Source organism: Dermacentor silvarum, chromosome 5, assembly GCF_013339745.2.
Source record: "Dermacentor silvarum isolate Dsil-2018 chromosome 5, BIME_Dsil_1.4, whole genome shotgun sequence".
Classification (NCBI taxonomy): Eukaryota; Metazoa; Arthropoda; class Arachnida; order Ixodida; family Ixodidae; genus Dermacentor; species Dermacentor silvarum.
In genome coordinates, this window is record NC_051158.1 from 30,328,377 (window position 1) to 30,355,412 (window position 27,036).

General features: G+C 47.5%; 1 protein-coding gene across 1 annotated transcript in view; it reads left to right on the forward strand.

Moving 5' to 3' along the window:
• The first annotated feature begins 375 nt into the window (after positions 1 to 375).
• Positions 376 to 27,036, forward strand: part of LOC125945324 (uncharacterized) — a 30,941-nt gene continuing 4,280 nt past the window's right edge. The window contains exons 1-8 of the mRNA XM_049667094.1: positions 376 to 457; positions 5,740 to 5,862; positions 6,409 to 6,676; positions 8,431 to 8,611; positions 11,217 to 11,323; positions 12,554 to 12,698; positions 19,850 to 20,026; positions 26,841 to 26,972. Coding sequence (XP_049523051.1) covers positions 442 to 457; positions 5,740 to 5,862; positions 6,409 to 6,676; positions 8,431 to 8,611; positions 11,217 to 11,323; positions 12,554 to 12,698; positions 19,850 to 20,026; positions 26,841 to 26,972 — 1,149 coding nt within the window. The 5' untranslated portion in view covers positions 376 to 441. The remainder of the gene's footprint in view (positions 458 to 5,739; positions 5,863 to 6,408; positions 6,677 to 8,430; positions 8,612 to 11,216; positions 11,324 to 12,553; positions 12,699 to 19,849; positions 20,027 to 26,840; positions 26,973 to 27,036) is intronic.

Below are 27,036 nucleotides of genomic sequence, written 5' to 3' on the forward strand. Positions count from 1 at the left end.
AAGCGTCAAGGCTCATGAAAACTAATCTCTGCTTCCCACGACTAAAATTGTTTGACACAATACTCGAGCAACTATAAGACGCGAACGTAATTGTGGCGCGTTTGTAGAAGCGTTGGCTGCTTGTCGAGAAATTGAATCGAGTATGCAATGTAACCCGCAGAAAACCGCGTCACTAATGGCGTTCTTTTTTTTTCCTTTGTTCTTCGTTGCGCAGATGCGGAGTAAGTAAACACGTATTCACTTCTGTTGCACACACTTCCGTGGCAAGCTCTTGATTATTTATCTAACACGTCTCTCTGACGTGGTAACGAGCGCCCTTGATAACACCCTGTTCGATTCGTGTTCCTTCAGCTCGAAGGGAAGCGCCTCCAAGTGGAGGCTGATGGCGATCATCGGTGCCTTGTCGTCTGCGCTCTGATCGTCACCGTCGTCGCGGTGGTGATGATGACCAGTGAATGTAAGCAGTACAGATTTCCCGCTTAGGAAACATTTCATTGCGATAGCAATTATATGGACAGTCCAAGTGGATTTCTGTTGTCGGCGTCGCCGTCGCCGTGAGGTTCCGTATAAAGTCCAAGGTCAATAAAAAGGTCGCAGTTTCGCCCGAAAGGCGAAGCATCAATTGCGATAGCAAATTGGTAGAGAGCTATTCGGAGTAGGGATAGTAGAGTAGTTTTATCGGCCGCATAAACTTGGACACATTCGCTTTCTAACTGAATTGAGAAGCGTGGTGTCATCGTGCACAAGCAAACATGAATAGATCACACTGAATGACCGCAGACGACGACTGTCAAAACGCTGGCGCGGCCGCTGCAGCGGGCGAAGAATCGTGTGGTCTATCGCTTCAACGGAAACTGAGCGGCGAATGGACAGCGCATAAAGGTCAGAGCCGTGTGGAGACACGGCCGGGCTCGACTGGAGCGCGCGCTCGCTCGCTTCTTAAGAAGCGAGTGCGCGCGCCAGTCGAGCCCGGCCGTGGTGGAGATAAAGAGACGGTGCGGGCGACGGCTACCACAGCCAGTGCAAGCGTATTTGTTGGCAGAGTAGAAGCTGCTCCCCCCGTCCCTCCCGCGCTGCCTCCCCGCTTTTTTTTTTTTTTTTTTGCTTTCGCGTGGGAGATTGCGTTGCCAGTTCTCCTTGCGCTGGGTTGCAAGATAAGCATTTGGTGCCGTAGCACAGTGTCGCCCCGCCTCCCTCCCCCCCCCCCCCCCATACCCCCACGGCCTTTTGGGCGACAATCGCGTTTGCTTTCCGCCGTGCGTTGGCTCTCCGTGATAGCGCGCGTCCCCCGCGCGCTTTTTACTCGTACGGTGCGCGGCGACGATATTATCGCCCTTGGAATCTATACGGAACCTGACGGCGACGGCGACGGCGACGCCGACAGGCAGAAATCCTGTTGAAGTGTCCATATAATTGGTATCGCAATAAAAGTCGTCGCCGCGCGCCGTATCCTGTATGTGCGATTGAAAGCGTCAAGGCGGTGAGCCTTGACGAGGGGGGTTCTGCGCCGCGAGCACCCGCCCGCGCGGCTGTATCTTGCAAGCCATCTGCGACGGGCACAGAATCGGCCCTCCCTGTGTTTTCTCGGCTAAGATCGCGTTGATGGGAGTGCCGGCACGATGTCCAATGCGCTCGCTGCGAGTTTCCGCGATCATCGAGCGAGATGCGCTCATGTTAGCTTGTGCGCGCGTGACAAAAGGCTTGTTAATTTAGTTAGTGTGCCTATGGTTACAAGTTTATACGGCCGATAAAACTACTATCCTTACTTTGTACAGCTGTCCACAAATTTGCTATCGCGATCGATGCTTCGCCTTTCGGGCGAAACGGAGACATTTCTTTTTAGAATAACGTATATATATATATATATATATATATATATATATATACAGGCAAGCAAACATAAATGATTTTATTAAGTACAGAAGTAGCGTCGACCTCCACGATGCGCCGGGCGCTTCTCCTTCCTCTGGATTACGTACGCTATTCTCACGTACAGTAAACCGAAAGAAAAGGAGCACACTCGTAGAGCGCTGTGTGGGTTCCTGTTCTCTTGTGCTACCATAATCGCTGCTCTTTCCGCACATAAGCAAGTATATCATGCCAACTCGTACAGTAAACTCTCGTTAGGAAGAAGTCATCGGGACACGAAACATGCTACATCGTTATAAGCGGTATATTGTTGAAATCGCATAAGCGCTAAAGGAGCCATAGTATAGGGCAGAGGTCACTCCGACAGTGTGGGGAGCTCCTAAAGCGTGTGCTGAAATACATCGCGCTCGGCAATTAGGACATTTCAGCGGCGAAATTCTGATTACGCCCGTGAGAAGCTGCCGTGTCAGTCGGTGTACTCATCACGCGATAGGTTCAAAGAGCTTTCGTCCCGTTTTGGTGTCGCCACCGTAGCGGTATTTGCCTTCCCAAGTTGATAAGAAAAACAACGCAAACAACGCGAAGAATTACCGCGTAGGCTGCCCCGTACACTGCCATGCTTGTTTGCGGCTTCGCACTTCGTAATTATGCGGTTTTAGATTAGCGTTCGTCGTCTTACGTGTACGTTCAACGCAAGCACATTTGCTAGACCTGACGGTGTGCGTGCCTTCGAGATATTTAGTTTAACGCACGGGAACGTAAACATAAGGAAGGTGATGATGATTTAATGGCATGCCCTTCGAAACGGGGCGGTGACAAATAGTCACCAACCCTCCTTCATTGAATCAGGTATGCTATACACATTTCTAGTCTAGCGTTTTCCTATACATCTCCTTAATCTTTTTTTCTTCTTCTAAATCTACCTTGTATAGCACTACCTTTGACTCTAACACATCCGGTCGTATCAATCTCCTCCCCGATCTTCTTCCACCGAATACTTAAACGTCTCATGCTTATCTTGACTGCTGATTACAGTAAACGGTCGTAATAATTGCATGCTTCCGTCCACTTTAAATCCAAGCGCTTCTGGGTGTTGTACGTTACCCACGGTTCTCACTCGTTGAATCCATTGGCATTTATTTGGATGTGCTGAGTGGTGTTCGGTATTTTGCTGCAGCATACACACGAAGTACACCTAAATCTAAGCACCCGTGTACTTAGATTTAGGTGCATGTTAAAGAACCACAGGTGGTCTAAATTTCCGGAGTCCCCCATTACGGCGTGCCTCATAATCAGATCGTGGTTTTGGCACGTAAAACCCCATAATTCATTCATGCCTCATCTAGTTCCGAATATTTCCTCCGGTATGTTTTTGTCCTTAGACAACCGGAATGGAGCCTTAAATAGCAAGGCACTTGCCTTTGTATTATCGTACAGATTTTCCCTTCTAATTTCTATCTTCTCATTCTTGTAAATCTCCATGGTCCTTTTTGTTTCCATTCTTTGCATCGCGTTCACTGTCTCTGTTTCTCTCACTTGCTTTCTGATCCCACCTGTTTGTCGTTAGATGACAGGGAACCGTCTGGTGTCTCGTGGTAGACATTATCCAAGTCATAGACAATCCATTAGCAACCACCCTGTCGTTTCTATGCAGGCGGGTCTCGTTAGCCTTCCGGATGCCGGAATCGCCGAATGATCTTTGAAATTGGAAGCGCTATCCGCTTATAACTAACGCTTCAGGTGGATCTAGAGGAAGCGAAAACTCATTTCAAAATTTACTGGCGATCAACGATGACGAAAATGCAGCCATGACGAGAATTTACGCTGAAGTGGGCGCCATAGGTGGCCGCGGTGTTCGACAACACTATATATTTCTTATATTGTCAAGCATTACGTATGCTAAGCCAGTTTGGTTAAACTCGACAAACAACGTACGTCAGAAGAGCGTGCGTATACAGCGGAAACCCAATGCCGCCTACGGAACATGCGCAGTGAGACCAAAGCTATAATTATTTACTTACTTAATGCGTTTGGATGGAAACGGTTTTTATAAAGCTCTCGATTAAGCGCAGTCCGCCACCATGGCGTGTCGAGTAATCAGATCTGAAACATTGCATGCACCCTGGTATGAAAACCGAAAAAAGTTTGAATAAAGCGACAGTCCGGATAAAACGATATCACTCTAACGATACTTTAATAGAATATTGGCGCAGTGCAGCGTACTTAATAATATTTGCGTAAGCCAAGAAGCTGCGTTGTCAAACAAGTCGGCATCCTACGCTCCGGTTGTCGCTGTTCGTTCACCGAGTAATTGTGAATTAATCTTTATCCTCCTCTCGACTTACTTGAATCAAAAGACATGAATGGCAGGCCCATCCAATTTCCAAGATCGTTCGGCTATCCTGGCTTCTGCAAGCCTCCCGAGACGCTGTTCGCATAAAAGCGCCACATTGGGCCTAATGAATTGTTTCGTCTTGGACGGAATTGTAACCAGCAACTTATATAGCAGAATGCCGGATCAATTACGTTAAACTAAATATGTCGAAGTAATGCCCCACATAAGCGCGTCGCTTCACTCTCAGCGTTTAACATGGGTAAGGCCGTGTAAGCTATTGTGAGAGCCTATTCAGCGATAAACAAAACAAGATGAAAGGAATTGACACACTTCGCGCTGGCTTCGCGAGACCAATAGCAGATGACAGTTTAATTTCCCGGTGCTGCGTTATTAGACAGCTTTAGGATAGCATACGCCAGCAAACTCGTGGTCTTTGCCTATGTAAATACATTATATTCACTGCATATCCTTCGTATATGTTATCAGGGTTCTGCTATTTATGGACGCCTATACGCTTACGGACGTTATTTGGCGAGGTTACCGTGCATAACGCTTGCATATGCTACGCTCGAAGAAAGCGGACTCTTGTCATAAAAATGCGACTGAAATATTTTTCTTGCGCACGGCTACCACTCGCATACGTGTTTAGGCACATCAATCATCAGTTAAGACGCCAAAGATGTTTGAGAGGAAATGACATGAGCGAGTGCTATCGTTACATATATACTTCTATCGGAAATAAAATTCGACCTGGTTGCACATCTCGAAGGCACGTATGACACACAAAAAGCTTTAAGACGAAAGGCTTCGCAAACCAGCACAAATACTAAGGATAACTTGCCGTCGCAGATGAAAGTTGTGTTTGCACTTGCAGCGGCGTTTGTTGCCTTGCTTCTAAGTGACTTATTCATTCATTTATTTACTGATGGCTGCACTATTGCTATCGCTGATCGTGAATGACTAGTGCTGTAATCCTTCGCTTCCACGTAGAAAGGAAAAAGTTGAGAGAGAGCATTACGTCACGCAGCCAGCCTTGGCAAGCGCTTCACAGTGACAGCGTTTACAGTGATAGCTTGCTGTGGCGAAGCTGGGGAAATGTCGAGACCTCATATGAAGACTATTGAGACGGCCCTGCCAGATCGGTAGCTCAAAGAAGGAACAAGTACACAATAAAATAACACTGCAATCCATACTAATTCAGCTTATGCAGTTAAATCTTTAGAGATTCAGTGTTTTGTTGCCTTTACATGCGGCTCTCGAGGATTAAGAGAAGACTGCCGAAAATCAGAGAGAGTGAGCCTGTATTTCTACGCAATTATCTTCAGCCAAGTAATCTCCTGGCAAGTAACAAAACAATAATAATGAAAAAGAAAAAAAACGCTCCGGTGTTTTAAGAACGGTAATGTCTAACAAAGCTTCATTTATTGAGCATTCCTCTCAATCACATGTTATAAGGGTGCAGTCGAGTGGTCATTAGGGCTCTTGGTGAATGTGAACTTTAAGTTGGACTCGTTCTCTCGCGATCATCATTGTAGCAACGGGCAGTACAACTGGCCATGACGACGATGGCCTAAGTGGTGGCGGCGACAGTGGTCGTGGTCAAGAAGAAATCGTCATTCCGGTCTACGACACACTGCGGACTCCGTCAACCACTACCGGTAAGCTTCCCTTGTCTGCCCAGTGTCTTCGCACAAAGGTTTATAAGTCTGAAACTAAAAAAAAAAAAAAAAGAACAGAATACCCGCAAAATTCGTTAAAGTGGCTATGAACTAGGCAATACAAGCACACAGAAAACAAGATATAGAGAAAAATGTATAGGCGAGCTGTGAATAAGTGATCACCAACGAGTCGCCTCACGCGACTCAGTGGTGATTTGAGAGAGACCCCCGTTTGATGATTAGATGTTAAATTCCGGCATCGTTGATGACAGAAATGTTGAATGTAGCATACTGCAGGCTTTTCAGTACCACAATCAATGGTTAGCGGGAAACCGGGATGTTACATTATCGTGGCACAAACATATAATGCTTACATTTGATCTCAAGGGTAGCCATAAAGTAACCAGGCATTGTTGAAGCTGCAGCGTACCTGAGCATGTTTCCGGAAAGTCATCGTTTCACTTCACTCATTCTCCTCCGATAGTTTCTGCTCATTTTTGTTTCGCTTTTGTAGAACATTCGTCTTCTTTCCTGATTTCCACAAAGCGGATACGCAGCATATCACCTCAACGACAGCTGGTACACGGCACACACGGCACACCAGCCCATTGACGGTGTGCACCGTCACGGATGGTCCAGAACCCTTGTACTTCCCGGATGATGGCCTCTGCGACTACGTGTTTTTCGAATCGCTGGTACTGACTCCCGGAAGCAACGATTTCTCGGTCGCGGGACAGAGCTCCGCCGTGCAACGCTTCGTCACTCAGGGGCAGGTTGGCCAGAAGACACGATACGGCATGTCCGTGTCCTTCAGGTGAGAACCTCGCATTACACGGTGTATACTCGGCAGCATCCGGCGGTACAGTGCTCTCACCGATGTTCCCCTTGATTGCGCAGCTCCTCGTCGCCTTGTCCGGTGTATTCTGTAACATACTCACATAATTTCCTTTCCGTGAAGGCGTAGAACAGGCAGACGTTATCCTTTCAGACGATGACATCGTTGTTGTAGGAACATGCTAAACGCACGGCATGAGAAACACGTCGTCATCGCGCACGATTAAAAAAAATTCAAACCTAAATGCATACTTTTACTTCATAGTAGTTGCAAAACTACTTCGCAAGGTCGCGACAAGTCTGGTAGTTTCATGTTTTTCCGGCGAGTTTGGTGTATCCAGTACCTAATCTCGCGACGTCATGTTTGCTGGTCGGTGGTTATCGCGAAGAGCTTGTCGTCTCCGCCGGATCGGTTCCGGTATCAGAAGGCAGAGCGCAGCTCCTGACGACTAGAGACAGCGCGAGCATGCGTAAGGAAGGAAAAGGGGTTAAACAAAAGGGGGGGGGGGGGGGGGGGGTTAAGTCGGCCTCAGGGGGGGGGGGGGGGGTTGCAACCCCCCCCCCCCGCCCGTCGGTGCGCCACTGCGCGAGCAAGATAAAACTCCGTGGCACCAATGACGATCGTCGTTATTGTCATGAATTATCGAAAACCACGACGCACGCAACCCGCACCGTGCACCACACTAATGAACCACAAGAGCGTCACACATGCCCGTTAAACATTATTTTGTCGCGAAAATGGCGACGGAGCGAGACTGTAAACAAACGAAGACGGCGCGCTTCCCACTGGTTGGCAGTTGGCCAATAGGGGTGCCGCGGATGCCGGAAAAGGGACAAGTAAGGAGCGTAGAGGGAGTTTTCGTAGAGATTACTTCTTCTTTTTTTGTTAAGGGAGTTGTTATTTTACGAAGCTTGTGGGGGGGGGGGGTGCAGCAAAATCCAGACGTTTTCTCCTAGCATCGCCGTAGACGACACGGTATTATAATCCATTCCTTACAAGACGGGTAACTAATGCATCCAAACTTTTGATTAAACTTCAAGCGTCGCGATATTACACCTCCATGCGAAATTTGAGCGCCAACGGGCCAGCGGAGGGTGTAGCTCGACGTGTGACGTGCACCTGTCACTCGGCGTAAACGCAGTGTAGTCGTTGCTTGAAAAGAAATTCGCTGTTTTCTTTCATTGTACTGGCCATTGCATGCATGGCCATTGGCTAACGTGCGAATTCCGCCCTTTTATTGCAATAGCAATTATATGGACACTCCTGGCGCATTTCCGCCATTGGCGTCGGCGTCGCCGTGATGTTCCGTATAAAGTGTAAGTGCGATAACACCGCGGCCGCGCACCGTATGCTGTAGGTACGAGTTAAAACGCCCGAGGGTGAGCCAAAGATGATGGCTTTTTTTAGTGGTGCGTATGTGTCAGTTATCGTTCAGTATGCCCCAGTGTTATGGCAACCAACCGGTGTTAAAGCCGAGATAACTGCAACAATTCTTCAAACCCATGGGGTAATAGCTGGTTGTTCTCATACCTTCTACGATATGCGAAAAAAAAGAAACCTTCACCAGGTTGCGGGATTTCAGCTGGCGACATTCTTGTGGAATTCTTTTCAGTTAATTGTAACCAGTTCTGCAGACACTCTATTGTAGGTAGCACTCACGACCACGTACTAACAATTACGCGATGAGTGTAATAATGTTATGTTAAGGAATTACACACCCTTCTATACCGCAGTGATGCTGAGAAATTCGGCAACACCTTCCGCACACCCAAGGCTAAGGCGGATTACGAGAGCTACTGGACATTCGGTGTCTACGACTGGGGCTTCCTCTCCATCGACGAGCTCCAGATTGAAGCAAAGCACTCCGTCGACGACTTCGCACAGACCGCGAGCCTCGCGCTGGCCGCCCTCAAGGTCAGCGCTTAGGAGAAAAGCCTTTCGTTTATTCATTCGAAAGCATGACATGCCCCATTACGCGAACATTCGGCGTCGTCGTCGGCGCGGTGAGCGAGCAATGACACCAAAAAAGAGACGACTGCGCAGAGTCAAAACGCGTCAGAAATGCCAGGAATAACCTCAAGTTTGTCAGGGAAATTAATGTAAATGATGTAAATTAATGGCTTTGAAAAGATAATTTGGTACATTTCGGTCTGGATGTGGCATCGAAACCGGGCCTCCGGGGTGTAAGACGTATATATATATATATATTGAAAGGAGATTTATTGGCCGGAACAGGCGTAGATGTAGATCCTTAAAATGTGCTGGCACGGAACGGGCGGCTAAATACAGTTACGGCCCGGCCCGGCCCGGTAGGGCAGTTTTTTCACGGGCTCGGGCCGTGCTCGGGTATTTTGACGCGGGCCCGGGCCAGGCTCAGGCTTTCTGGTGGTGTGCATGTAACGTGCAGCGAGTTATCCTCGCGCGTCTCGACTCTGAAAAAGCTGTTGCCCCGGCGCAGCTGGAAGCTATAACATTGTTACTCCTGTGTACTTCCGTTTGCTTCTTCCGTCGTATTTTGCGCTGGTTGAACAGAATGTAAAAGTCCAGAAAGACCGAAGTCGCCTGAAATCAAAGGGTGTCATTGTATTCCTTACCTAAATCAATGTAATTAATGTTTTCAGTGCGGTGTAAACCCGTTCGCGACTTGCTGGTTCTTCAAAGGCGAATTGGTAAAACGATGACTGGTAAGATCAGATAATTCGTTAATTCGTCACGCGGCTGAAATATGGCACTGCGTCCATCCATAATTGCACTCATGTTCTCAACCGGCCGCCTAGCAGCAGCGCATTACGCTGCACCATGGGCCAACGAGAAGCTTTCTTTCTCCATTTACTCCATCCATGCGCTACGCTCACGGCCGGTCGTGGTGGCTGCGCTTTGGCTAGAGTGTACTAGAATACCGTTGAGTGGGACGAGCGGCTGGGGCGGCGCATGCTTTGAAGTGAGGCGCCCGACGCGGAAAAAGTACTGCGGCGGCGCTGCGATAGAAGTGGATTGGGCCGCTTCAAGGTCGCGCCGTGGGAAACTGCTGGCGCTACCGCTCGGCAGGGTCATTCGTGCTACGAGTACTTGGCGCGCTGGTATTTGCGTTCAGACCGCTCAAATGGTGTTCATAATTGCATGTGACATGTATTTATGCCTTAAGAATAAATTCCTTTCATTCTATTCTTTATTTTACTTTTTTAATGCCGCTCGGTGATCTTTCTCAGTCTCGGGTCCGGGCCGGTATTGAGCCGGGCTCGGGCCGGGCTCGGGCCTAAGGTAAAGGGGTGGCAGGCCGGGCCGGGCGGGTAACGTAGATTATTTCCGGGCCCGGGCCGGGCCCGGGTCTCGCCATAAGACTTTTGGTCGGGCTCGGGCGGGCAGCCCAACGTAAAAACGGGCCCGGGCCGGGCACGGGCTGAAGAAATCGGCCCGTGCAGTGTTCTATGCTGGACAATACGATTAGGTCCATCGAAGCGGGGAAGAAGTTTTGAAGAGAGGCCAAGAGCATTCGCAGGTACTCACAGTCAGACGAGGTCGCCGGGAGAGAAGACAGGTTGCTCACAGTGAGCGTCTTGGAGCCTTTTCTGGCGCTGTTGCTCAAGCGGTGGTAAAGTGGCGCGCTAACTTGCGACACTCCTCGGCATGACGTGCTGCAGTCGAAACGGGCACACACTCAGAAGCATCGGGCTGGTAGGGTAGCATGGGTGTCCACGGTGTGGGTTGGGTGATGGCCGTAGAGCAAAAAGTAGGGAGAAAAGCCAGTGGTAGTCTGGGTTGCAGTGTGGTATAGGCAAATGTAACAAATTACTTGTTACACTGTTATTTGTTTTTCATTTCTGAAAGTATTCTTTGCCACCGGTCTTCCAATACGTAAAGGGGGCCAGGGACCACTCAAGCTGCCAATAAGTGGCTTTTACCTCGGCCCCCTCCATTCGCTTGTAAATGGAATGAAATGAAATGGTAGAATAAGGTCCCAATCTCTGTGGTCAGATGCAACATGGCCAGCATGTCAGCCAGGGTCCGGTTGAAACGCTCGGTGAGTCCATTGGTCTGGGGGTGGTAGGCGGTGGTGGTTCTATGAATAACGTGGCACTGAGCCAGAAGAGCTTCGACAACCTCAGACAAAAAGACGCGCCCTCCATCGCTGAGGAGTTCACGAGGTGGGCCATGACGAAGGAGGAAACAGCGGAGCAGGATGGAGGCGACGTCGCGTGCCGTGGTGGCAGGGAGTGCCGCAGTTTCAGCATATCGCGTAAGGTGGTCGACGGCGACGTTGATCCAGCGATTACCGGCGGGTGTCGTAGGAAGCGGACCATAGAGATCAATTCGCACTCGAACAAATGGCCGGGCGGGACAGGGAAGGGGCTGCAAAGCTCCAGCTGAACGGCAAGGCACAGATTTCCGACGGTGGCAGTCCGTACACGAGCGAACGAATTTGCGGACGTGAATTGAATTTGCGGACTCGATGAATGCTTACCGGGTAGTTTTGTGCAGATGTGCTCAACATTATTTTTTTTACTTTGTTTCACCTCAGGAGATGCAAGAACACGCGCTGTCAAAAAGTGTCCAGCGGCCCCACATGTTTTGGGGAATCTACCCGAGGTCCGAACCAGTCTGCGCCGCATTGTCACAGTCCATCAAGTAAGGCTCGAGCTATAGCATCTTACGCGAATATTAAGTGTGGCCCTCAAGTGTGTGACAGAGTTCCAGCCCTTGAATGTAGCCACTCTCTGCACTTGGCTTCTTATCGAGCTGAACAAAGATGCTGCGAAAGTGGAGACGCACTTTGAGGCTACAGAACTCCGGCCTCGCACGCGAATGTGCGAGTTGCACTGCTTCTTCTGCCTGATGTGCCATAAATTTAGACGAACGTATCGTTGGTTGCAGTTTATGCAAGTTTACGTGCAATGCATTTCGAAGAAGTTATCAGAAAGCAGAAGTTCTGTATGTACGGATGTTTTTTTCAGACCATACAGACCACACAAAGAAACATTTCAGGAAAAATAAACAAAAGAAAACCAAATGTGGTTCGAAATTTCTTTTCAAGTGCCTTGTCCACGATAACGGCGAAGAAACCAGGTCGCTTACATGCGTATGTATTCAACACCACTTAATGTATGTGGCCACAAAATGTAACTGTATTTTCCGCGGGCATTCCGTACAAGTTTGCGTGTGTATGTGTGTGGGTGCGTGTTTTGCTTGAGTCTGCTTGTGTTTGTTGTGTCATTGTCCTAAAAAATAAGTGAGCGTCACTTCTAAAGCTTAATCCGCGAAGCATATAGTAAGAAATGTACTGGGATGACAAGCTTAGTCGCTTCTAAAGGTGCGCCTCGTTTCACGTGTGTAGCCCTTACAAGTTGTTTACACATTTTAGAGAAACGTCGGATATGTGGCACTCTACAATTCTATTGAATATCTCTATGCAAATTTATGTAGAAGGCTCATTTGAATACTGCCTGTAAGCAGCATGTAGCCTGTCGCTTTCCTTTTGGCTTATACGTCTACGAAATTTATGCTCGAATCCAACTAATAAATTTATTAACTGCAACAAGCCATGACCCGGCTTCTTTCTTTCTGGGGTTTTTACGTACAAAAACCAGTTCTGATTATGAGGCGCACCGTAGTGCAGGGCTCCACTACGGCGTGAACCCAAGGCGTGAGCCCCAGGTGCTCAAAAAAATTAAACCATAATCCTGTTGGCGACTTCCGTTATATCCATCATATAAGTTTGACATAACCTAAAAAAAAAAAACTGCAAGGACGCGCAGCTGCTTACGAGCAGTTTACTGATAGCTTACAATACCAGATATAGAGTGTCTATCATCATAGCCAGTCGAATAGCGGACACCCCCCCCCCCTTCTTCTTCGCAGGACGACCTTCACGCCAACTGGTATTGTTGTCTTGGGGCACTTGTCCTACAGCGACGATACCAGGTCTGACTGCGTCATCATGCCGCCCGTGAACCACGCCGACCCACGCACTCAGAAACCCGGCATCGCCTACGGCCACAGCATGGTAAGCCGCGCATCAAGCAGCAAGGCACGCGCTGTTTTCGCAACTCCTTAGCTTCACAGTGAAAACAGCCTGTGAGTCGAAGCACTGCGGGACCCTTTTATTGCGAAGCATTCTTTGCCTCATTCTTGCCACTTTGGCGGCAAATAGGTAGGTATACCTAGTTCGATTCCTGCCTTGTCTCGCTTTAGTGAAAAGAAAATAATATGTGACCGACGGTGGAATGGTCCGAGCCCATTATAGCCGGTGTCATATATTGAAAATCTAGAAGGCACAGCGCCTCAGCAACCGCGGTTGAACGCGATTGGTTGAAACGCCGCCGACGACGCTCGACGCCCTTTGGAACTGCTGTGACAGTACGCCGCGCCACTTAACGACTTTTTCGCTAACCTAACCTATCCTAACCTAAGCTGTCGTGGGCGACATGCAAATGCAACGCCCAGTGCTCTGACCATTAGGCCACAATCGCACGCGTACTTCTTTCGCTGCAAAGCCATCCAGCTGTATGAAACGCTCGGCGTGTGCACCCCGTGCAACTTACTCGTCTTCATCATGATAAAAACTTTATTATAGAGATTGAGGAGTTTGGAGCACGCAGGCTTCCGGGCCCCCGCACGACCCCACGGCACTCAAGCGTTTATGTTCGTCCGGTCCATAACGCTGGCAGCCCGGTCAGTAGTAATGGTCTGCACGACCGCGTCACCGGAGCGCAGCAGGGTCTCCCAATCCTCCCAAGTCTTCAGGTGCTCTAGGCCCCGCGGGGAGGATCCGCCTGGTAATGAGAAAGGAGATGGAGTGCAGAAGTACAGCCTGAAGTGATGAAAAGTTGGTGATAGTGAGAAAGAATGAGAGGAGAGAGGAGAGTGCGTGTCTGTATAATTGGCCCCAAAGGGTTGCTTGTCGATTGCTGAGAGATTCGTGCGGTGGAGGGTATACAGCTGGCGCGCCGCCTTGGAGGCATGCGTCAGCTCGTTGAAAGTGTGCGCGCGCTCCTTCGTGAATCCCGGATCGGAGACGGCAAGAGCCCGGTTTAAAGAACCTCGGGCTGAGAGGTCTGCGGCCTCGTTTCCAGGATTCCCGCAGTGCGCGGGCACCCAAATGAGCTCCACATAACGGGGCGGGGGCGCATCGGGCGAGTCCAGTATGCAAAAAGCAGGAACCTGGTCTCGGCCTCGTTTGAAATTTAGGATTGCAGTTTTGGAATCTGATAAAACATACCGTGCTTTTGTGTTGACGATGGCTAGGGCAATGGCAGCTTCCTCTGCAGCTTCGGGAGAGGTGTCTGGGGGGAGTGTGTGTGTTCCGATGGGGGAGAGAGTGTTATCCACCACCGCAGTGACCGCTTCATCGCCCGTGCAGGCCTAACCCATACGGCGTCCGATTACGAGCCGTAATATCTGTAGAGGGCTGTAGCGCGAGCTCTGCGGCGCTTATCGTGGTGGTTGGGGTGCATGTTACGGAGGAGCGGCCTAATGAGAAGTTCGCGGAATAAGGGTCTTGATATTGGGCGAAGTAGAGCACAAAGCTTATAGTTCAAAGGTGTGAACAAGGCGGCATAGGTCACGCTGCCTCATGCCCCTGTGGTGGCCCGAGACCCGGAAGATGAGGTGCGAGATCGCCCCTACTACCTGCTTGATTATCCGGAGTGTAATGGTGTTCTTCCCATCACTCTACATACGCATACTCAATATCCGGAGAGTTTTAACCTCTGGTGCCGGTATGCCATTCAGTTCGATGACGATGGGGGAATAGGGCGAGTTGCGGTTCTTGGGACGGATGCAGAGCATCCCGGAATTCTCTGGAGTACAAGAAAGTCCAACGCTGACTGCATAGTTTTAACGCGACAGCGTTAAGGGCCCCGTGTCGCAGAAAATACGGCGTCGGCGTAAGTATCGGCGTAAGTATCGGCGCTGGGCGGAAATAATCATTCTAAACCACATGATCCTAAACCACTCCGACCGGGCGAGCCGTTTGAGGGCGCAAGGCGATAGTTAAAAAAAATGGAGAACGCTTAAGCTTCGCCTTTAAGAGTAGAACGCGATAGCGTTATCGGGACCCGTTCGCATCGCATCGTTCGCATACGGCAAGTAGGCTTCATTCACTGCAACACTGAACGTGGGAAAGCGAGCTTGCAAAGACCAAGCTTACACCGATCCCTTTAAAGTCGGCTTCACTTTTAAACAGAAATGCATTGCTGGAAAGTTGTTTTTCCAGGGGCAATATAAGGGGTCTAATATATTAAAATGTGAAGGCCCTAGCACCTTTTTATTATTTTATTAATTGTTTGCTATTGCCCCGACGTGCGCGCGTGACCAAAACGAATTAGCAGGCGAAGTCCCAATTTGACCTGCCTAGGATGCGAGCGCCATCCGGATATCATTTTCGCAAATAAAGTACGCAAACGCGCGGCTGTAGGTCTGGTAGAAATGCTGGAAAAGGTGTTTGCGTTTGAGTTTCCTCGTAGCAGAATTAGGTTTTCTCGTACATTCAAATTACAATCCGACGCGGATTGGTAAACAATCCGACGGCGAATCCGACGCCGAATGGTAAAGTCGTGCGTTAACATTTTTCTGGCGGATTTCACTGTCTTCATCTGACGACATGCGCCGGCGGGGACGTGACCTCGTCCACGTGGCTCATGTCGTCAGATGAAGAAAGTGGCTCGATGAGAAAATTCACCGGGGACGTTCGCTCCAAGACGCGGTAAGGCCCTTCTCACTTTGGAACGAGTTTCGAGGTTGTAAAGAACAGGTTGGAGGCGCGTCTCAAGCCCTACCATGACCCTCTGCCTGCAACCTCTTGGGTCGCCAGGATGGCTCTTTTTCTTTGTAAAGAAGAAGGCGCGCCTCCATCCAGCGGCATCGCCAACGCTCGGCCCGCTCGGCTCGCGCTGCTGGTCGCTGGTGTATTAGGAGACGGTGCCCCACACTGCCTCGAAGTTCCTTGAACTCGTAGCGTCCTTGAAGGACACCGCCAATAAACCTCTTCTCACAATCTTAATACAATCGATCCAACTTAATCCACCTTTATTCACTCTGATTCGCTTTAATCGACCTTAATCCACTTCTTTTATTCAAGTACCCTAAAGGCCATAAGGGCATTACATGGGGGTGTTACAATAAATCAACAATAGTGACAGTAGACGCATTCAAACAGGTAATGCATGTTAAAATAAAAACCACACAAGCAAAAAAAAAATCAAGGCAAACCGCAAAAGCAGTTAAAACGACACATCCTAAACCTTGAAGACACCTATAACCATTAAGAGGGGAGTTACACAAGACCAAGGTTACTTAGAATGAGTAATTCAAAAGAAAAATGCTTGTTAAAATAGGTATACATAACAGCAGATACAGCATGTAACAATAACAAAAAATAATAATACAAAAATAACCAGTACAAGGAACTTGGTGCTCACCTAAAACAAAGCCAATTGCACAAGGAACATCAAAATATGTTGATAAAAAAATTAAAATAATGTGACACGAAAAAAGGAGCACAAGACCACAATGACGTCTTGAACGAAATTTGAGCAAGAAAATCCTGTGTGTGTACTTTGAAATAGTGTTTTAGTTTTGCTAGGAAATCATCATGACTTAGAGCCGATACGATTTCATTTGGTAACTTATTCAAGTGATATATTGCGAGAAAGAGAGGCGAATGACTCAAGATCGAAGTTCGTGTGCGCCAGAGCACTTAATGATCCAGGCACGGAAAGATACGATGGGCGGGCCTGATGTGGCATGCGCTGAAAGACCCTTCAAGGGATAAAGCTTGAGGAAAATGGGAAAGAAGTGCTTGAGTCTACGATTTTCTAGAGAGGGAAGATTTACAGAGTTTCTAATGTTGGTGATGCTGGACGTTCGTGAGTAATTTTTTTCGTAATGAAGCGGGTTGCTTTGTTTTGGACTGTCTCGAGCTTGTTTATGAGGTACGACTGATGCCGGTTCCGAATAAAAGACGCGTACTCCATTTTTGAACGAACCAGTGTCGTATAGGCTAATAATTTAGTGGACTCGTTTGCCGAGTAAAGGTTGCGCCTGATGTAGCCAAGGGTTTTGCACGCGCTGCTAGTAATCACATCGATGGGTTGATTCCATGAAACGTTTGAAGATAAATGAATTCCTCAGTATTATATTGCGTGAGCATGTGCAATAGTAATGCCGTTCATCGAGTAATGGCTAAGCTGCGGGATAGAAGCTCTAGTGAAAGCTATAGTATTAGTTTTTGAAACATTTATTTCCGTTTGCCACTGTCGACACCAGTCCGTAATTTTCGCGAGGTCAGATTGCAGAGTGTCAGCGTCGGAAGGGTTAATTATTCATCTATAAATTACGCAATCATTTGAAAATAGTCTAAGTGTGGATTTAATGTTACTGCTGATGTCGTTGACGTAAAGCAGGAATAAAATAGGTCCCAATACAGAGCCCTGCGGCACCCCTGATTTAACTAGGGATCGCGGAGAAAATTAATTAGTAGTTATAAATTGGCACCGGTTAGTTAAAAAGATGCTAATCCAATTTGTAGTCCTACTATTTATATTAAAATATAGTGAAGTTTCATTAATAAACGGTTATGAGCTACCTTGTCGAACGCCTTCGTAAAATCAATAAATATGGCGTCTATTTATGATGAGTCGTTAATAGCTTGGAATAAGTCGGAGACTAGCTCAAATAACTGCGTTTCGCATGAACGACCATGCTGGAACCCGTGTTGGTTAATGAAAAGAAGATTGTGTTATGTTAGGTATTTCATAATTGCTGATGAAATAATGTGTTGTAATAGTTTACATGGAATGCTGGTCAGTGAAATAGGTCTGTAGTTAGAGACAGATGATGGGTCACCGGACTTGAAGATTGGAATTGTCTGAGCTGTTTTCCATCCGTCAGGACCTGAATCAATAGATTGTTGAAAAAGGCAGGCAAAAATACGAGGTATCACTGGCTTAGTTGCTTTTAGTAGTTTTGGAAAGATTCCGTCTGGACCGGGAGCCGAGCTGTTAGAAAGACGATCAAGAGCAGCTTATATGGCCTTCTGAGTGATTATGATATCATTCATGATGGAGGTAATGGAACCGAAGTCAATATTAGCGGGAACAGGAAGTTCACTTGTAAAAGCGAAAGAAAAGAAAGAATTTAATGCAGTAGCGGCATCTGATGGTGGACGGAACTCGTTGTCTTTCGTTATGGATATGAAGCAGGATCATAACGGTTTGGGGTTTATTACTTGCCAGAATTTTTTTGTGTTGTTTGCTAACATGTTGGAAATATCATGGTGAAAGAATTTGTCTTTAGCTGCTTCAATTTCGGTTTTGCATAACTTTGACTGTTCCCAATAGTACTTCCAGGCATCGTTAGATGTCGACAGTTTAGCTTTTGAATAAAAGTGGTTTTCTTTATTAATACATCGCCTTACATGAGAGGTGAACCACGCGCTTCCAGTAGACAGAGTTATTTGTATTTTTGGAATGTACTTTTCTTTAAGCTCAGTCATCTTGCTACAAACAATCATCCAGTTATCATTGCTATCACGATGATGCATTCCGCCCAGGAATGCAACACAAAAAGACGAGAGCTCTCTGGTGATCATTTCGACATTTGCTCGCGCATAATTATAAATTGTTTTCTTTTCTTGTGCTCTTTTTTTTTTACACTTTAGCTCGTAATCACAATGGAGGACGTGGTGATCACTGATGCAATCTAACAGATCAACAGACACGTTTACGGGTTCAGTGGTCAGCACAAGATCAAAGATAGCATCCCCGCTTGTTGTCAAGGAAACTATTTGGCTTAATCCGTACGTAGAAATCATATCAAGAAAATCGTTACATTCAAATTTCCTTGGGCCGCCTTCGGCTGTGCCCGTCCGCCACTTAATTCCAGGGTAGCCAAAGTCACCCGCAAGAATAATAGGTGAGCCAGGAAATTTGTTACATGCAAAGGTTAGCGATTCGTTTAGCAATTTAAGAAATGTGTTCTGTGAGTCAGGCGGACGGTAACAAACCCCAATGGCACAAGTTACACATGAAAGCTGGAGCATGACCCACAAAATTTCAATACCGGAACCCGTGTCAAGTAGGCGCTCTTGGAATTTTTTGTTTACGGCAATTGTAACACCACCGCCCTTGCGTTTCATGCCTGTCTTTTCGAATTAGAAAAAGATTATTGTTTGTCGGACACATCGCACGACAGCCATGTCTCTGTTCCCAGTATTACAACAGAAGAGCAGGACTCGACAAACGCACAAAGGTGATCCTGTCGTCTGAAAAGACTTCTAAAATTTGCCACTATAATGGACAGCTTTTTGTTTTCTGTAGTGATGGGACGTCAGTTGCCATTCGCGGAAGCTTCGTGTGTAGGAATGGGGACCACTGCATTGCTTGAAGGGTCGACCGTGAAAATACCGTTACCCATTATAAGCTTATCAAACTGTACTTTATATTTCTCGTTCTGCTGGCGATTCGCGCGCGCGGAATCACGGAGCGTTTTTCTGATCAGTTGCATTCGCGGTGAAAAATATTTCTCGATCCAGACGCGAGGGGTTTATCAGGTCTTTTAGTTTGAAAGCACTTTTCAGGATATCGCTTTCATCTTTGAAGTTGAGAAATTTCACCAGAACAGGCCGAGTGCGATCTGGTTTCCGGTGGCCGACTCGATGGGCTCGCTCTATTTCACCTGGTTAAATGCCCAGGTTGGTCGTGACAAATTCAGAAATCAGTTTTTCCGTATCGCTCCACTTTTCAGCAGTCTGTTCAGGAACACCCTTGACTACGAGGTTGTTTCGCCTCACTCGATTATTCCACCTTAATCCAATTTTGGATATGGGCCAGGTCCGACACCGTGGCTGTTCACAGTGGGATTTCGCAGTGCGAGCCGCATGTAGGCCTAGCGCCGGAAACCTGACGTCATCACTTGGTCACGTGCATTTAGTACCATCGGATGATAACAACGGACGCCGGATTTTCCGCTTCGTGGGGCTTATAATGCTTTCGCTTTAAACACTTCCTTCGCCCATTGATACTAGGTACTAAAATATTCCTTTTTTTTTACAATGAACTACCGTCCCTCCGTGGCAGAAATAACTTTGGATTTTGATTTGCTGTAGTCTATATTACTTCTGTATAGGTGAGCCCGTGTGGCGTTTTCTGTGCGCAGCGTGATGCCATGCATGCTCTGGAGTGCCTCTGGAACCACGACGTCCGCACCAACCTGTTCCTATCCGTCACCATGCAAGCGCGCCGGTACAAGCTTAAAAGCGACAGCCAGGGACAACCGTGGATCTACAGCGACTGTGGAGCAGGCCAGTACGAACAACGTGTCACGGCTCAGGAGGTGAGCGCATTGCGTTCTGCGTTCTACAGCGATAGATCTCGTAGCGTATAGGTAATCGACGCCCACCCTCAACACGATCAACGCAATCCGGAAAAAAAATGTATTCATTAGTTGCTGGCATAACCTCAGGAGCTCCCATATAAATTGCGTGTGAAAGGAGACGTCGTTTTCCGCCGCATCCACTGCACCTAATTTTAACGCGACAGCGTTAAGGACCCCGTGTCCCAGAAAATCTGGCGTTGGCGTCGGCGTCGTCGTCGGCGTTGATGCCGGCGTCCGTGGCGGAGAAAATCATCACCAACCACCCCGACCGTGCAGGGCCTCCACGTGGTGCAAGGTTTTGGTGAACAAAAATTGAATTTCTCACAGTGAAATTCGTCATAAAAACGATAAAGCATGACTTAACCACAACCTACAGACATGGTGGCGTCGGACTGTAATTTGAATGTACGAGAAAACGTAATTCTGCCACGATGAAACTCAAACACAAATGCCTTTTCCAGCATTTCTACCATACCAAAATCGGCGTGCTCAGGTAGGGTACTTGCGAAAATCATGTCCAGATGGGGCTCGCATCCTTGGCAGTGTAGGGAACCTACATGCAAGCGCTGTTTTAGGGTGGTGACAACTCCAAAATTTTGAGCGCTATTTACCGCCAAATTTGGTGAGTAGCCATTTTGATTCTCGATTTCGCTAGAAGTCGCGGCGCATCCCTGCATTCTTTTTGTTATGCTCTGATGTGCCCATTTTGGCACGCGATCTAATCAAGTTCTTTAATTTAGTTTTGCAGCAATGCGCACACGAAACCTGCATGCATCTTTAATATACTAGTTGTCTGTTCCTTTTATTTTAACACCTCAAGCGTATTTTTTTCAATCACATACAAAGCAACAAGTTATAAGGAACGATGGCGTGCTCGTGGTAGTATTTTCTCACGCCAAGAATGCGAACTGCGTTAAACATTGGCGTTGCCTTCCCCTTGTACACACTATATAAAGGGTGTTTTTCGAAGTGTGCTGTAATAAAAACTGTGCTTACAAGCCTGTTTAACTAAAACGTAGACGAGCCATGCACTGCTCTCAGACACGCTATGGGTCTCTGCCTGCTGAGGCCAAAGTTTATTTTTTTTAAATGAATTAGTTTCAAGGCACCAGCGGGTGCGGGAAACGTGGTCTGTCGGCTGGTCTTTTCGCCATTTTGATTCCCACATGCTATATTTGGCGGAAAATTCTACCCGCCAATTTAGCTGGCGGCGGCAAGTACCCTTACAAAGGTTGTCACCACCCTAAAACAGCGCTTGCATGTAGGCTCCCTACGGCAGTGGAAGGAAACATAAACAGATCAGCCGTAGCGGTACAAGGTAAATTTTTGAAAAAGAAAAATAATAATGAGAGGTATACAAACATGCTAGATAAAGAACATGTATAGTATACCTGATTAAATCAAGCAGGCTAGGTGACTATTTGTCGCCAACCCGTTTCAAAGGGGATGCCAATAAATCATCATCAATATCATCAATCAATGGTCAAATTGGGACTTCGCCTGCCTAATGCGTTTTGGAACCGCGCGCGCCTTGGGGCAATAGCAAACAATGAATAAAATAATAAAGAAAGGTCCTAGGGCCTTCACATTTTAATATAAGACAACTTATATTGCCCCTGGAAAAACGTCTTCTCAGCAATGCATTTCTGTTTAAAAGTGAAGCCGACTTTAATGGTATCGGTGTAAGCTTGGTCTTTGTAAGCTGGCTTTCCCACGTGCTGTATTGCAGTGAAGCCCACTGAAAGAAAAATGTGACGCGAACGGGTCTCGATATAACGCTATCGCGTTCCACTCTTAAAGGCGAAGCTTAAGAGTCCTCCATTTTTTTTAATATGTTGCTTGCGAGAAATAAATATACTTTCTCTTGTGAGCGGATGTTAATTATTGACCATAAATTTTGCTAGAGAAGTTGTTGAATGTTGTAAGAATTCTGAAAACTAAATCGTCAAGCTAGCACATTAATAATTAAAGAGACACTAACGGAAAATATTAGGAGGAGCTAGATTATAAGATTAGGCTTCTGTTATAACGAATTCTCATTCGTAGCCAGAACATAGCTTTTGGGAGCGAGAAAACGGCTATATTGAAAAAGCGGATACGGCGCTACTTGTTGTTTACTATGGTAAATCTCGTGTGACGTCAACACTGACTGATTCACTGAGAGCGGCAAATGACGAACGTCACGTGGGGGATTACGTCAACTCATCCGTCTTGGCGGGGGCCGTTCAAATTAAGGAGCAGCAGTGCTCCTTAATTTGGCGACAAATTTCTACACATATCAAAGGGGTTATATAGCCGCACGAAGGATGATGATATTCTTCTAGTACAATAATCTGTCGATATAGCCCGAGTTGATGATTTTCATTACAGTCTCCTTTAGTAATTAAAAATGTCGCAGTTTTACCCGAAAGGGGAAGCATCGATTGCGACAGCAAATTAGTAGACAACTACACGAACTAAGGATAGTATTATTGGTCGTATGCACTTGTAAACGTTCGCTTAATAACTAAATAAATTAGCAAGCACGGTGCAACACAAGCACAGGTAAACGTGAACACATCTCGCTCGATCCTCGCTGAAACTCGCTCTCAAAACGCTGGAGTGAGGACGCGTGGCGGCAGCATCGAGCGAATTGACCTTCGTGCCGCCTCTCGCTTTAACGAGAACTAAACGTCGAAAGCTAAGCGCATACGAAGTCACCGGCACTATAGCTGCACTTATTGCATATCACAGATCGCTTTGAAGATGAGGCCCGCGCGGACGCGCACTTTCTCCACGTCGCAGATCGCTATCAAGATACGGCGCCCGCGCGGCCGCCGTGACTACAGCGGATCAAGAAGCACCATGCCTTGCATGCACGTGGCACCAGTCCGTCTCCGGTGACATCTGTCCCAAGCGCACTGAGCGGAGTCAATGCGGTTCTGCTCAGACAGGACGGGGTGCGGATTGAGTGCGGATCACGAAGGCGTGTCGTGCGCATTCTTCTCGACAGCGGCCGCCAGCGCACCTTTATTCGAACAGATCTTTCGAGGGACCTCAAGTGCCCGGTTATCGAAAACGAAGAACTACCTCTTGTTACCTTCGGTCACTCGAAGCCCCACCAATTGAGTAATTCGCAGTCATCGGGTAGCTTCGATTGCGTGACATGACATCGTGACATGACATCGCATGATTGCGTGACAGTGACATCGCGGTAAGCGTTAAGGATCCGTAGGTACCTGAAGTGGGCACGGTCACAAGCCCGCCGCTCAAAAGTGCAGTCCTGCAGCTTCTGTGCGAGGAGCAATCTGACGCTGCAGACAACTTTCACCCCGACACAGGCAGCCACAGAGAATACGCGTTTTTACTTGGTTCCGACGTGTACTGGAAGGTAGCCACTGGAAAGATTGATCGTTTGACCAGCGATCTAACAGCCATGGAAACCATGTTCGAGTGGACCGTTCAGGGGACCGTTGAACTGAAAAAGAGGCTCAACGACCTGCGAGTGCTCTGTTGCTGACTTGCAGCACGACTTCTCTTTCTGACTGCGATCCCTCTTCGATGTGGCATCTCGACGTCATTTGAATCAACCCATTCACAGTGGGAAATGGCAAGTCTCATCCAGAACTTGACATATTTCAAGAGAGCATCACCAAGTTTGACGGGAGCTGCCAGGTAGCGCTGATGATAGAAGCTACAGGGATACCTTCAGGCAGCGATAATCGAAGGTTAGCCGATCGAGCGCCGTTTGAAAGACCAACTCAGTAGGTTTCGGCAAAAGTGCGAACTCCTGAAACAGTATGACACGGCCATCAGAGCGTATTTTAACGAATAGCACGCGGAGCGAGTTCAAGAAGACGTAGGTCTTCTTGAACTCGCTGAAATGTGTAATATATGCCCCTCATGCAGTTGCCTGCCAAAACGCTGTCACGACAAAGCTTCGTGTTGTTTGACGATTCCTCGCAAGCGTTTGGTCATCCCTGCCTGAACGATGTCCCGTTCAAGGGTATAAAGCTCGGCGTTGACATTGTGCAGCTGCTACTGGTCTTCCGATGTCACCCAGTCGTCTTAATTGCGGATATCAAAAAGGCATACTTGCCGATGCTTATTCGCCAGGAAGACCGCCACGTGCTGCGATTCCTCTGGATTGACCGGTTGCCCTCAAATGCTGCCCCATCCCCACCTGTGGTGATTTGGAGAATGACGTGGGTCCCACTCGGAGCATCATCCAGTCCTTTTTTGCTAGCTGCCATCATTCGCCATCTCCTGCGGTCTGTCGAGAGCGATATCCGGAGACTGTGGCTTTGCTAGAAAATGCCTTTCACGTCGATGACCTCATCGTGGGACTTCCGAATGTCGATAAGGGCGTAACTGTGCACAGGGAAACGCGCAAAACATTCTCCGACGGAAGCATGGAACTGCGCAAGTGCGCCTGCAATTCTGATGCCTTTCGGAAACGCTTGCTGTGAGACAAGGTTGCTATTGAAGACGAAGCCGGACAGACTCCCATAATTCAGGCCCTAGGATTACCCTGGGAACGTGACGGCGACCGGATTATACTCACTGTACGCGAAGCGTCTGAATTGGCAGCGAACGAGCCTTCCGCCAAGCGCATGGTGCTTCAGACGTCATCAAGGGTCTACGATTATTTGGGGTATATAGCTCCAATTACGCTTAGAGCAAAGCTGCTTTTTCAAGACTTGTGAAAGAGGAAATGCACATGGTACGACGCCCTTCAGGAAGAAGAACGAACAAGCTGGAACAGTTGGCGTACTTAATTGACCAGCATGAACCCGGTGGCGTCGTTAGGGCCAGGATAAAATTGAAGATAGAGCTCCCTGGTGGGGAGGCTGGTGGGAGCGCCTCATGAGATCGACAAAAAAAAAAAAACGCATTGAGACGTTCAGCTGGGCGCAGCAGTCTCAACGCCGAGGCCCTCTCTATCGTGCTATGTGAAGTTCAAGCGGCCATTAACGACAGACCTCATACTTATCTCGATAGCAACTCGGCTGAACTGCAATCGCTGATTCCATCACACTTCTTGCTCGGAAGACGCGCCGTATGCTTTCCGCAAGAAGCCAGCATTTCCGATGGCACGTCATTGCCTAGAAAGCGCCGGCTCCGCCTCGCGCACTATCCTGAGCGTCTAAAAGCGGAGCTATGGATCCGATGGAAGCGGTCGTACCTGCTCTTGTTTCGGTCTGCCCACAACAGTCGTGCTCGTTAACTACCTCGGTAACGCGAAGTTGACGTGGTGCTTGTGCCTGACGATATAGCATAAACGCTACTATAGAACCTGGGCACCCAGGAAAGGACGGTATTGCGAGCATTTCTACACTTCGACTAGCTTCTGGACAGACGATCAAACGACACGTTCAGAAGGTGTACGTTCTCGAAGCAAGCCACCAATAACCGCAGCTGCCGAGTGATCACCTTGGCGCCTTGGGAATATGTTGAAAGTCATTGCGGACAGGCGGCGACGGGCAGGAGAAGAGAAGAAAAGGAAGAAGGGAAAAACAACACGGTAGATCCCACGCCCTGTGGGAATCGATGTTATGCGAAGCAGTGTGCGGGGAACCTACCAAGTTAACGAAATGACCATGAGAGCACCAAGACGTAGGCGGCTCTTTCATGACCTACATGACACGCATGTTATGACATTCATGTCATGAGTCCTCAGGAGTCCCTTTAGCTACGTACACCTAAGAGACCTTAATTAAAGCGAAAGCCTTAGTCATGCTCATGAATATGACTTCGACCATCAACCTTTAGCCTTTTCCTTCACTTGGTACCACATCCGAACCTATTCCATTAGTTTTTGTGGGTTAATCTTCTTTCGCAGTCATTGTCTGCTGAGTCATGGTCATGACTGTTACTTCTACCTTCATCCTTTAGTGTTTCCTTCACTTAGTACTCACGTCCTAACCCATTTCAGTTGTTTTTGAGTGTTAGTCTTTTTTTGCTGAGCCATTGCCATTTTTTCTGAGTCATGCTCATGACTATGACTTCTAACATTATCAGCTAATGTTTCTTTCAATTAGTACCCACGTGCGAACCCGTTTCAGTGGGTTTTGAGTGAAAAAGTTTTTTTTTTCACTGAGCCATTGTCATTTTTGCTTAGTCATGCTCATGACTATGACTTCTACCATTATCCTTTAGTGTTTCCTCCACTTAGTGCCCATGTACGAACCAATTCCAGTTGTTTTTGAGTGTTATTCTTTTTCACTGAGTCATTGTCATTTTAGCTGGCTGTTTCATGATCTACATGACACGCATGTCATGACCTATCATTTATGTTCGTCATACACTCTTGTCATACTATGCCAATTTTGGTACATACCAAATTGACGAAACGACCATGAGAGCACCAAGACGTAGGTGGCTAGATAGATAGATAGATAGATAGATAGATAGATAGATAGATAGATAGATAGATAGATAGATAGATAGATAGATAGATAGATAGATAGATAGATAGATAGATAGATAGATAGATAGATAGATAGATAGATAGATAGATAGATAGATAGATAGATAGATAGATAGATAGATAGATAGATAGATAGATGTGGTAAAAGTGGCAAATATTCGCCAAGAATTGTTTCGCATTTAAAAGAGCACGATCAACCGAATAAAGTGATGGAGTGCTTGGGCTACTGCTCGGGTCTTTATTGCAGGACAACGAGTACGCAATTTGCGCGCAGAACAACGTATGACATTAACCATTTCAGGTCTAGGTAACTATACTCACTTTGTCCCCACAATTTTTTTTTATTTTCTTTCTTAAATCTAGGTCTGTGACTACCCCCATTCTGGGTACAGTACCAACATCAACTACGATGGCGGGTTCCTGTCCGGGATCACTTATGACGAGGCGGACGGTTTCGCCATCACGTTTGAAAACCGACTGTCCTTACGTGACAAGGTGAGTACAAACGACACCGTGTAGTGGCCTATGTACAATGTGCTGTATGTCGTCGAACAGTATG